Source organism: Macaca nemestrina, chromosome 1 (genome assembly GCF_043159975.1).
Source record: "Macaca nemestrina isolate mMacNem1 chromosome 1, mMacNem.hap1, whole genome shotgun sequence".
NCBI lineage: Eukaryota > Metazoa > Chordata > Mammalia > Primates > Cercopithecidae > Macaca > Macaca nemestrina.
The window spans coordinates 231,685,908-231,698,461 of record NC_092125.1 but is presented as its reverse complement, the minus strand read 5'-3'; the positions used below and the strand labels follow the sequence as shown (position 1 = coordinate 231,698,461).

The window sequence follows — 12,554 nt, the reverse complement described above, 5'->3', positions numbered from 1 at the left end:
AGGCACGTGGCGCGGCGGGCGTGGAGCCCAGACCGCATGGGGCCACCGTGGGCCCTGGTGGCCAGCCCTGCGCAGCCGGAAAGGCCTTGGAGCAGAATCTAGGGCCGGGACCGTGATCGGTGCGCGCCCTGACGGGCACTGGGTGGGTGGTTGCTGGGTCCTGTCTCGTGAGCCTATGTCCCGGCAGGTGGAGGAGGGACCGGCACGTGGCATGGGGGAGGCACAGGAGCGGTGCAGGAGCCTGCGGTGGGGGCAGCAGCGTCGGGCCTGGGCAGGGCAGCGAGCAGACGCTAACCACGCAGCTCCCTTTCAGATCGAAGACCTGCAGGTGAAGCTGCAGCACGCGGAGGCCGACCGGGAGCAGCTGCGGGCGGACCTGCTGCGGGAGCGCGAGGCCAGGGAGCACCTGGAGAAGGTGGTGAAGGAGCTGCAGGAGCAGCTGTGGCCGCGGGCCCGCCCCGAGGCTGCGGGCAGCGAGGGCGCCGCGGAATTGGAGCCCTAGATTCCGTGCCTGCCGCCGCGGCGCCGCCGACAACGCGGGTGCAGGGGGGCGCGGCTGGGCGGTGCAGCTCTGCCCGGCCGCGCCCCTGCAGCCCGCCCACACAGCACAACGTCTTACTGTGCCTATTACCAAGCGAGTGTTTGTAACCATGTAGTTTTGGAATCCACTGCAAAATTTTCTACTGGCCAAGTTCAAGTGAGCAAGCCGTGTCCCCCAACTGCAGCTGGAGACGGGGCCAGCTCGGCGGCATGCTGGTCCTCTGCTTGCTAGAACATTCTAACATTTACACTTTTGTTATAAGCTATTTAAAACCAGTAAGGAGACTTGAAATTCAGAAAATCAACACATTTTTAAATGACTAACTTTTAAAAGCCCCCAACACATAACGCCATCTGAAGACCCGCAACGGAGTGGGGGTGGCGGCCGCCCCACCCTCCCCACCCGGGGAAGCCATCACAGCTCATCTGCCCGCGGCTGCGTGAGGACAGCAGGGGTTTTTCTTCAGAGTCTATTTTTTCAGCGACAAGGACCCAGGTCTTCCTGCTGCTGCCAGGGAGAGCAGGGACAGTGCCGCGTGCGAGATGAGCTCGAACACTGCCCGCCTTACGCCCACCCCGCCTGCCATGTCGCCGTCGATGCCAGCGCTGCCCCCACGGGTACCAGGAGGTGCAGAGCCGCACAGGAGCTGCCCCAGAGCTGAGGGGACGGTCTTCGGCTCCTCTGCACCCCGTGATTCTGCCCAGGCTCCTCCACCACGAGGCACTGACCTGCGTCAGGTGGTGACCGTGGCTGGCGGTCACACCCTCAGCCCCTCCGGGCACACGTGCCGCCTGACCGGGCGATCTTTTCAGTTCGGCAAACATCGCTCCCTTCATTTTGGGACTGAGGCTGCAGCATTGGAACAAAACAGCATTATTTCAATTTTTCTTTTTTTTTTTTTTTGTTCATTTAAACGTATATTTAGAACTGCACTTTGTCAACAACCTTCCCTTTCTATTCCCCAGTGAACTGAGGTTTTTACCGATTTATAGAGCAGTCAAATCCTAAGTGCTCGAGTGCTTAGAAACCCCCTCTGGTGCTTGGTTGAACAAGGGAATCACAAGAAAACGAAAATGCAAAAACTGAACTTCGGGGGTCGTTCTGTGCCTTCCAGCATCTTGTACAGCAAATCCTGACTCGTGTCTTTTTACCCCCAAAATATCTGTCTTCAGTAGCGACTGAATCTGCCACTCTCAGAATAAGTTCCTTGCATTTATTCCAAATAATCTCGTTTACTCTCACCTGTTTATGCAAATTGTATAAGGTTTCTTATGCCCAAGCTTGAAAAATGATTTCCCAGTAGACAAGAGGCGGCTACCCATCCTACAGTTACGGTATTTATTTACATAAGAAGATCTTACCGGAGTTCTTTGCTTGAATCCGTTGTAACACCCACGGCAGCTGCACGCGCTCACGGAAGGTGGAGATGACTCGCCCAGGTACAGACGACCTCGGGGCAGTGACGAGCAAAGACCAGAGACTGCTGAGCCCTCGCGTCTGGGTGGCGGAATTGCCTGCAGGGTTTTGCCCTTGGTTTACTGAGGGGGGGTCTTGGTTGCTGCTGAAGCCCCCCACCCCTTCTAAAGTGCAATGCAAAAGGGACATCATGTATATGCAGCGTTTGTTTGGGTTTTTCTTTGCTTTTGTTTTCTTTGCGGTTGTTCTATCTGTGTGCATGGATTCCACACCTCTGCCGTAGGTAGATCCGTCAGCGGGCATTATTACCGTGTCTTGTAAAGGGTCGGTTTTGTTATGCAACACGCAGAATGCTGTTTTTAGCCTTGTTTTACCAGAGTTGTGTTTTTTCAGTCATTTCTTCAAGGGAAACTAAACGATTTAGTTGGAGCAAAGCTTTAAGTGTGTTGGCGTGCTTCTGTGTGGCCGTCCTGTCGCCAGGTCGAAGATCACCGTGAGGTAGAGGCCCTGCCCCATCCCCGGGGCTACCAGGTTTGCTCCGTTTGCTTTGAGTTTTTACACCCCAGAGGGAGATGAACTTTTCCAAGCTCTGTCTGGGCCAGAGCCTCTCCTTGCCCTTGCTCCATCCTGATGGTCACCGTTGGGTCCACGCCTCCACCGCCCCGTCTTGCCCCAAACGGAAAGCGCTGTGTCTGCAGTGGCAGCCCTTCCCCACTTTGGCTCTGGGAGGGTCCAGCCAGTGTCACCTGGGCCCACCCCTTCCTGCAGCTGCCAGGCCCGTGCGGTCAGTGGGACCCGGACGCGGGCAGGCCCTCCCTGCACCAGCCACTGGAGCCGGGGACCCTCCCAGGCAGTTCCCGCAGCTCTTAGCTCGGCCCACCAGGGTTGCTTCCACCCTCAGGGGCCTGAGTCTGAGGAGACAGCTGTGGCTGCAGGGCCGCTCTGGACTGGGGTCCCAGGCCCCGAGGGGTGCGTGCCTGGCTTCCCTTGGCACAGGTGCAAGTCAGTTTCCTTTCAGCAGAAGGGGGGAAGAGGTGTCCGCTGCGTGGGCTGCTGACTCCTCTGTGTGTGAGGCCCTTCATCTAAGTGATTTTGTATTCAGTTTAATTCTCATTATATTTCTATACTGAAAGAAGATTTTTAACGAAGGGAAAAACAACAGCAATAACATTCATATCTCTGGAGCAGCTAACTCGTACCCGTAACGTCTGCTTTTCGTACAGAACTAGCCAGTGTAAAAACAGTTCACCTGTAAATACTTGTTCCTTTTTCACCGTTGTATTATACATGTATATGCTGGGTCCTTTTTCAGAAACTCTTTTCTTACCTGAGAGTCGTCTTGTTTTCTGGGCTGTTTTTAACTGAGGAAAAAAAAAATGCTTTCCTGCTGGGGGGCGGGGGAGACAGAGAAACCCGTGTGCGTTTCCCATGTGACACCCCCCTCCCTGTGGGTCTGAGCCCCGGCCCCCCCACCCCCTTCCTCCCTCCCTCCTCCCTGTGGGTCCGAGCCCCGCCCCCCCACCCCCTCCTCCCTGTGGGTCCGAGCCCCGCCCCCCCACCCCCTCCTCCCTGTGGGTCCGAGCCCCGCCCCCCCACCCCCTCCTCCCTGTGGGTCTGAGCCCCGGCCCCCCCACCCCCTTCCTCCCTCCCTCCCTCCTCCCCGTGGGTCCGAGCCCTGGCCCCCCCACCCCCTCCTCCCTGTGGGTCCGAGCCCCGCCCCCCCACCCCCTCCTCCCTGTGGGTCCGAGCCCCGCCCCCCCCACCCCCTCCTCCCTGTGGGTCCGAGCCCCGCCCCCCCACCCCCTCCTCCCTGTGGGTCTGAGCCCCGGCCCCCCCACCCCCTTCCTCCCTCCCTCCCTCCTCCCCGTGGGTCCGAGCCCTGGCCCCCCCACCCCCTCCTCCCTGTGGGTCCGAGCCCCGCCCCCCCCACCCCCTCCTCCCTGTGGGTCCGAGCCCCGCCCCCCCACCCCCTCCTCCCTGTGGGTCCGAGCCCCGCCCCCCCACCCCCTCCTCCCTGTGGGTCCGAGCCCCGGCCCCCCCACCCCGCCCTCAGCCCGCCAGGGTCCAGGGAGACATTTGTTCTTGCTTTAAGTCAGGAGTCACAAATGACTTTTTTTTCAATTAAGGAAAAAGCTCCATCTCTACCTTTAACATCACCCAGACCCCTGCCCCTGCCCGTGCCCCACGCTGCTGCTAACGACAGTATGATGCTTACTCTGCTACTCGGAAACTATTTTTATGTAATTAATGTATGCTTTCTTGTTTATAAATGCCTGATTTAAAAAGAAAAGAAAAAGAGCTTGGCATATTTATCTATTTCGCTGTGTACCTGTTAGTCCTTCCCCGACCCCGAAACAGATGACATTGTACAATAAAGGACTTTGAGAGGACTGCAGGACAGCCGTGCATGTGCCCACCGCAGCCCCTCCCCGGACCGGCCACACACGGGCGGCTGGGACCCCCTCGCGTTCAGGCCACTGTGGGTGGCAGCACTGTCACATGTCAGATCGTGGGCCTCGGGGTTTCCATCGACCCCGAGGGCACATGGGGTCCAGGTGGCCACCCTGGCACAACTGCCCTCTCGCCTCGTCCCCATCTTCTCCGAGCTGGACAAGGCCACGGAGGTTTCAAACCCCTGCGATTTAGGGAGCTTGCAGTCCCTCCTTGTAGCGCTGGATGTGGCTGGAGCCCCGGCTTGGGGCCACCATGGCCTTGGCCAGGCTGGGAGAAAACCCCACAAAGGGCAATGCCAGGACAGAAGATGGGATGGGGTCTTCCCGGCTGGGCCTCCACAGGGGCCTCTGAGGCCACACCTGGGGTTGGCCAAGGTCCAGCTCCCACATGGACAGACCTGTCCCCAACGGGTGGGTCGCCAGCTCCCTGAGGAGCTCCTAGGTCACTTGCGGGAGGAGAGGAGAGGTGGCATCAGAACCCTGGACCCCAGCGAGCTGCCCTGAGGGAGACACAGAGGTCCCTTCTCCCCACCTGACCTCACGGTGGGCCCTTCCCAGACCCCTGTTCTGGGGAGTGGAGGTGCCCGCCGCACGCCCGTTTTGTGGAGGCACAGCCGCGGGCTAGGGTCCTGGGGTCCCAGGCCACCACCTCTCTAGGCTTTCTTAGGCCACCACATCCAGCATCTCCAGCCCATCCAGGCCCTGACAGGTGCATCTGGCCTGTGGTCTGAGAAATACTTGGACTGGAGAGCCCCTCTCCCCAGCCTCCCGGCACAATTCCCGGGTCCCCGTCTTCTCTCCGCCCCCCGGGAAGCGCCCCCAAGCCTGGGGCTGGAACAGACCTGGCCCTGCCCTCACTGGCACACAGGGACTTCCTCCTTCCCTGCCCAACTCCAGGGCCCCAAAGGCCTCACAGAGCCCCCCCAGGGAGGGGGTACAGGGCGGCCTCTAGACCACACAGGCCCACCCCAGCAGGCCTGGAAACACCCACTCCACGTGGGCCTGGCCTCCCCATCCAGGCTAGGCCCTTGGGTGTTGGGGGCAGTGGGCCGTGGTGTGGGCCGAGGGGAACATGGGCCACAGCAGGAGTGGGCGTGGACTGGTCCTGGGCACTTGCATGTTCTGGGGGACAGAGGATGGACGGCTCCAGAGTGCCGCTGGCCGGACCCTGAGACACTCAGTTGTGAGCATGGAGCCGCAGCCTGCGGTCAGGTGCGGTGGGGCCCACGGGGAGGAGTGGTCAGGTGCAGTGGGGCCCACGGGGAGGAGTGGGGGAAGGGCTGGGCAGAGATGTTGGGTGGGCCTCGCGGGCTGTCCCTGTGGCCACGTGGGCACTGTCTCGGAGCTGAGTGCCACAGGGCTTGATGTCGGCCCTCCCGGAGGCTCAGAGGCACTGCGTCCAGCAGCCACGCCGCGGCGGGGGGCGGGGGGCGGGGGGCGGGGGCTGCTCTGGGCTCAGTTGTTCCCCGAGTTGCCCCAGGTTTCTCTTTGGTGTTTACCTTTGGGTATAAACTCCGAGCTTTAAAGGGCTCTGGCCACCTGCTGAGCCAGGTCAGCCATCACCCAGGGCCAGAGCCCTCTTCCCAAAGCTGTTCGAAGGGGTCCAGGGGTCTCCTGAGGGCTGGGGGAGAAGAGGCCAGGGTGGGAGAAGCTCCCTGCCTCTGTGCCAGGGAGAGATGGCTCTCCCCACCCTACCTCTGCATCCTCAGGCTCAGGACTCGCAGCATTCACACCTGCCTGGGCCTCTGCAGGGACCACGGGTTGGCCGTCCAGCCTCAGCTCCTTGGAAGGGCAGCTCCCAGTACTAGTACCTCTGTTCCTGGCAGTCCCTGTTTCCCAGTCCCCTGAGAGCTGGGGTCTGGGGAAGATGACCTCCATCCTCAGTTTCTGCCCCACCCGTTTCATTTCTGCCTCAGTCACCAACAGCTGTCCTTGGGCCACCCTTGGGTCTCAGCTGTGCTGGTCTCCCTTCCTCCTGCAGCCACAGTCCTGCCGGCCTTCCCTCACCACTCTGTTGTCAAGGGGGCTGGCAGCGGCCGAGCAGCGTGGCCTTGTCTGGGAAGGCAGCAGCCGGCACGTCCTCAGTGGGGAGTGGGGACTGCTGACCAGTCACTGCAGCCACTGGTTCAGCCCAGCGTGTCCCTGGCCCCTAAGCCTGGGCGGGGACCTGGCTCCACCCTCACCTCATCCCCAACCCACCCTCCTGCCCCAGTGCAATGCTCCGAGGGCATGGCCAGGGGCCCCCAAGCTGGACGCCCCCTCATGGCTGCATGAAGGGCTCTGCCCAATGCCCCAGCCCACAGGCCTGGACCCCGACCCCATCCTGGCCCAGGCCTGGCCACCCCCATGCCCCAGCACCTGCTCCGACTCCCTCACTTCCTTCTGGCTAGGAAGAGGCAGCCCCCACCCACTCTGTTCTCGTAGCCTCTGCACAGCTGCTGGTCCTGCTCCAGGCAACCCAGCCTCGGACCCCACAGAGCCTCCCCTGCAATGAGATGTGGAGCCCACAGGGACACCCCCAGGCCAGGGCCATCTGCCCTCAGGAAAGGATGGGGTCGTGACCCTGATGTGTTGGCCCTTGGGGGGTCCTGACCCTCCCCACAGAAACTGCCCTATCCACCCCACCCCTAGGGGACCCTGGGGAGGGGGTGAGGACAGAACATTTGGAGACTGGATGCCCGCCCAGCCCTGCCACCCCCTGGTCTCAGTGACGCAGATGGCCATCTGTGCCTGGCCTGTGCCAGGTGGGCGGGGGCTTCAATGGCTGGGGCACCCAGCCCTGGAGCAGGTGGCCCCGCTGCGGGTGGGGACCAGCAGGGGCTGCCTGGCCAGCCTGGCTTGTCTTTGCAGTGTCCTGTGCTGGGCCAGGTGTCCGGCTGGGCTGGGAACGGACCTTTCTCTCCCATGGCCGGGCCTGGCAGCTCTCACTGGCAAGAAGTACAGCCCAGGCTTGGCCTGCATGGCTCCTGCTGCAAAGGAGGCCTGTTCCAGAAACTTCCAGGGACAAGGAACCGTGGGGAAATGGGGAGGTGGAGGCTGGAGGCAGGGGCTCCCTGGGTCAGCCCAGGCAAAAGTGTCTCCCAGCCTCCTGCCCCTCTGGCAGCTGTCCCAGGGATACTCTCAGGTAGAGGGGCGCCAAGTGCTCAGGCCCCGTGGGGATACAACTGGCTGGCTTGGAAGGGTGGGCTCCTGGCTGCCCAGCTCAGCCCAGAAACCAGGGTGGGTTGCCCTCCAGACCTAGAACCAGAGCCCAGGGGTGTGGAGGGTCGAAGGCCGCCTAGAGGCCTTGGTGGGGGCCGGGCAGGCCACCAGCCCTGGACCCTGAAGGGTCCCGTGTCCCGTATACCCTGGCCAGTGCCGGCTGCTGCCCCTCTGGCCTGGCCCTGCCAGATTCTCCCTGACAGCCCTGTCCCCCTCTCTGCTGTTGGAACCTTCTGGCCCCTCCTGCAAGGTGGGCCTGGCCAGGCTGGGGTCTGGGTGGCGGGCAAGCAGGAACCAGAGCCACTGCTTGCCAAGGACACACGATGGAGCTGTGTGTGTCCCTCCCTCATGGAGATGCCCCCGGCTGGGTGAAATGACCCTGGTCGGTGCTATGCCCGGGTTAGGCCAGGCCACCAGTCCCAGATGGACACTGCCCTGTGCCCTGCTGTGCCCACCCTGGGGGAGGAGCTGGGCAAGGTGCTGTGTGCCCTGTGGTCCAGTCCCACTCTGCCCTGCCCCTGGTGGGGCCTGGACCCGAGGGATGTGAGGCCCACGCCCCAGCTTCCTGTTTCTAAGGAAAAACAGTCCTAGGAAAAAGGCTGTATCGGGTCGGAGGAGCTGCCCTCGCCAGGGCCTGGGGGGTTGGAGGGGGGAGACTGCCCCATTCTGTGATCCCAGAGGCGTGCAGAGAGGTGCAGTTGGTGTGGCCGGCACTGGGTCAGGCTTAGGCCGGGGTCTTTCAGGTCTCGGTGTTGGCCCCTCCATGTTTAGAATCCCCCTCAGGCCAGCCCAAGGCGGCCTCCAGGGTCACTCCTGCACAGGACAGTGGCCGGAACTCTGAAATGACCACCGACCTGCACTGGCCGCTGGGGGTCTGACAGACCAAGGCTCTGGGACCCCCAACCCATCTTGCGCCCCCTGCGCGGAGTCTGCGGGGTCAGTGGTGCGCAGGACAGAAAACCCCGCGGTGGGGCCCGGGCCTGCCCCCGGCCCTGGCGCTGTCCTGGCATCCGGGGAAATCCTGTTTCTGGCTTCAGGCCAGGGCCTGCCCCTCACCTTGGAGAGGCCCCGTCGGAGGCCGGCCTCGCGGGGGAAAGGCGGTGGCGAAGGAACCACCCAGAAATTGCAGCGCGGGCTCCGAAACCTTCCCAATCCCGCTCCTTCGCCCGGGCCGGAAGCCGCGCTGTGGGGGTGGGGAGGGGTGCACGTCCCGGTCCCCGCGTCGCGTCCTCAGGACCAGGCCGGCCTCCCCGACTCCCGTTCCGTTCCCGGTCCGGGGGCACTGGGGGCCCCGAGTCAGGCGGAGCGCGCCGGGCCCCATTCCCCACGCGGAGGGGCAGCCCCGCAGCCTTAGTTTCCCCCCCGCCCCCGCAGCCTCAGTTTCCCCCCCCGCCCCCGCCGCCGCTTCCGCTTCCCCCACCCTCCCTGCCGTCCGGGGCGGCGCCCCCCAGATTCGCGGCCGCCGCCTCGGATTCCGGCGGGGCGGGGCGGGGCGGGGGCTTCCGGCCTGGGGGCGGCGGGTCCGAGCCGCAGACCCGGCTGGGGGGCGGGACGGAGGCCCTGGGAGCTTCCTGCAGCGTCGGGGGCGGCTCCCGAGGCGGGAATTCCCCCCAACCCGAGGCGGGCGAAGTGCGGGGGTCTCAGAGGTTGTGGCTCCTCCCGTCGGTGGGCGCGGCCGCCCCCAGAGGCCGCTGCGGGAGGCAGGGCGGCGGCAGGAAGCGTTCCCACCCCCGTTCCCCCGTCCCCGCCGCCCCCGCCGCCCCCTCCTCCCCGGCTCGTCCCCCCTTCCCCACCCCGGGCCCTGCGGAGGCGGCGCGCGTTTCACGGGTTTCACCGCCCGCGGGGAGGTGGGGGGCGGGGGGGCGGCGCGACCCCCGGCGGCGGAGGCGGGAATTGCCGCTTGGCTGAGCTCGGGTGGGGGGTCTCTGCCAACCCTGCCCTCCCGGAAGGTCCCAGCCTGGCGGGTTGGGGTGCTTTTCGCTCTGGGGAGCAGTCTGTTCCCGGGAAGAACCACCGCCCCCCATCCCGGCCCGCAGGCCCCAGCCGCCGAGTCGCTGCTGGGGGAAGTGGGCGCCGGCCGCCCCCTCTCCATGAGCCCACTCGAGGGGCCTGGGGGAACTTGGTGGATCCAACCACAGGAGACCATGAGACACAGGCGGCCTCCCCGAGACCTGCCCCTTAGAGCTGTTTTTCCTTCTCACCTGCCCCCAGCTCCCTGCAGGCCTGGCCTCCTATCCCCCTCAGGCCATCAGCCAAGGGACCCCCAGCCCAGGCACCCCCACCCATGCTCTAAACTGTGGGCTTGAAACCCGCCCTCCCAGCAGGGAGCCTGGCTGCCTCCCAGGCCACTTCTGCTTGGAGCTCTGTGGAAGGCCCCCAGGCACTGAGCCCCGCTCCCGATAGCCCCCATCAGGAGTACAGCAGCGTCATGGCGCTCAGCCTGCTTCTCCCTGCCTGGGCAGGACCGTGGAGCCGTGTCCTCCTGTCCCCAGGTGGAAGCCGGCAGGTGGGGCCCTAGCAGGGGACATGCGTGGTGTGTGGGTGGATGAGGACCCAGTGGGGTCAGGTCTGGGACAGCAGGACAGGGTCTCCAGGTGTGGGCCTGGCTAGGGATGGGCGGGCGAATGACTGGTGGTGCCCTGAGGCCACTGGGGAGCCAACATGCAGTCCCCGAGGGGTCTCCAGGGAGCAGCCGCTGGGCTGGGCAGCTGGGAGCAGGAGCTGAGAGAGCTGAATCCTGGCCTGCCCCTGGGGACTCCTGGGCCGTGAGGCAGGGGTGGGCAGAGCCTCGACCCTTGATGGGGGCCCCTCCCTGGCTGTGGTCGACCTCAGGAGCCAAGGAAGCTAGGGGGCTGGCGTGGGCCGCTACCTCTGTTCCCCACGGGTCCTCAGGAAGGAGGGTGCACAGACTGAGGAGGCCCCACTGGCCCTGGAGCTGTGTTCGGAAGCCCCCAGCCTGGCTCCTGGCTCTGGTTGCCGTGGGTGGGAGGTGGAAGTACTAGGAGGAGTGTCCAGCATTTTCACAAGTGCTACTGCCAGAGGCCAAGTTGGGGGCAGAGAGGGCAGCCAGGCAGCACCCTGGCCCCAGGCGGTCTCCCCAAGGCTCGCTGAAGAGCCGGCAGCTCCCCTTGCAAGCCCCAGCTGGGGGCTCTGTCATCAGGGAGGCCCTGGCTGCCTCTGGGCCTGGAGGCAGGACAGAAAGGGGCTGAAGGGTGTGGTATTTGCTGAGCTGTGGTCTTACAGGCCCAGTGACTCCTGGCTTAATCGGCCCAGGCCTGAGGCTCCCAGGGAAGGCCAGGCCAGGCTGTGCAGGAACCTGCCTATGGGGCTGGGCACCTGGCCCTCCAGGAAGGCCTGCCTGGGCGGGGCTGCCCTGCACAGCTGGTCTCGACACCCCCCTAGGCACCAGAAGTGAAGAGGGAGGGGCTTTGGGAGGGGGACACAGGTCAGGTGGGTCCCATCTGGTTCATGGCTGTGGCCTAGCTATGCTGTCCACTGGTAACACCAAAGGGGCCTGGGCATGGTCTGGAGGGTGTCCTGGCTGAGCCGCTGCTGAAGGGGTGAGGCGGGCATCCCCTCCCCACCCCCACCCCATCTCTCTACCTCTCTGTGTCTTCGCCTGTGTCTGTCTCTGACTGTGTCTCTGCCTCTTTCTGTGTGTTTCTGTCTCTCTCTGGCTCACAGATTCCATCTTCCATGGCAGCAACTGGCTTGATGGCTTTCAGTGTCATCTTTGCTCGGTAACCGTGGGTGGGAGGAAAGGAGGAACGGCCACTGCTCCCTTGTCTGGAGGTTGAAGGAACAGGAAGGGCACGGGGAGGCGGGCGGGGCTTGGACCTGGAGCTCTCCCCAAGACTCCTCCTGGGGCAGGAGAGGGGGCTGGCTGGGGTTGGGGGGGCTCCACCTCCGAGACACTGTGCTTATGAGCTTGCCAGAGAGCTGCCACCTGGCCTCGGGTTCCCAGGGGTGGCACCAGTAAGCCGTGGTCTGCAGGCCAGAGGCAGACACAGCCCCTACCATGCCCACCAGGTCAGGAGGAGCCCAACAGAGCCCCTGCCCAGCCTGGAAGGAGGCCTTAGCCCAGCTCATATCTGGCTGTGTTGACAGACAGTCACATGGCATGGCCACCCTGGCCCCAAAGCCGGTGTGTTGCCACCTCCACACCACGAGCTGCCCGCTCTCCCCCTGACACACAGAGGAGAGCCTGCTCAAGAGGACTGGGAAGCCTGGGAGACCGTGGCCGCCACGGGCAGGGCTGGTGGCCACCGCCGCATGCTGCCAAGGCCTTTGGGAGCACGTCTGTCCCCAGCCCGCGCCCTCCGCTCAGAGACGCTTCTCGGCCTGCAGTAAGTCTGTCCACTCACGCCGTCACTGAGGCCCCAGTGCCGGGTGTGAGGCCAGTGCCCAGGAATCAGTGCCCAGTCTCAGATGCAGACTCAGTGAGCAGGGGCAGGCGAGCCGAGGTCAGCCCATGAGCCTTTATCCTTCCACGTGACCCCGCCCCGGGCTCGGCACTCAGGGACTGGTTCCGGCCCGCGTGGGGCAGGCAATGGGGGAGAACTTTCACGGGGGCGGGGTACACCCCAGAGCAGGGAGGTGTGCTGGTGGGAGACGCATGTCGGGGGCTCTGGGTCCTCCTTCCAGGGTCTTCCCACCCCAAGACAGCAAAGGGTCCTGGGACTCTGCCCAAGAGGTCAGCTGGACCAGACAGATGGGCCAGCCTCTGTGGCCTCCCCAGGGCATGGGGACTGGCAGACTCAGAAGCCAGGGTGAAGGGACGCGGAAGGCCTTGTGTTCTGTGGCCCGTCCCGAGGACTCTGTCCCTACCGTGGGCTGTCCAAGCAGAGTTCGAGGGGACGGTCACTGTCCCTGGGTGAGGCCTGGCCTGTGGCCACCTCGCCATTCCTGGTCTCTGGCGCTGCTCCCCGCAGTCCCTCCCTCTC

The 12,554-nt window shown here is 64.3% G+C and overlaps 1 protein-coding gene across 2 annotated transcripts in view; it reads left to right on the top strand.

Moving 5' to 3' along the window:
- Positions 1 to 3,464, top strand: part of LOC105496707 (SKI proto-oncogene) — an 84,328-nt gene extending 80,864 nt beyond the window's left edge. For both annotated transcript variants that reach the window (XM_011767275.3, XM_011767274.3), the window contains exon 7: positions 314 to 3,464. In XM_011767275.3, coding sequence (XP_011765577.1) covers positions 314 to 502 — 189 coding nt within the window. In that variant the 3' untranslated portion in view covers positions 503 to 3,464. The remainder of the gene's footprint in view (positions 1 to 313) is intronic.
- The last annotated feature ends 9,090 nt before the right edge of the window (positions 3,465 to 12,554 follow it).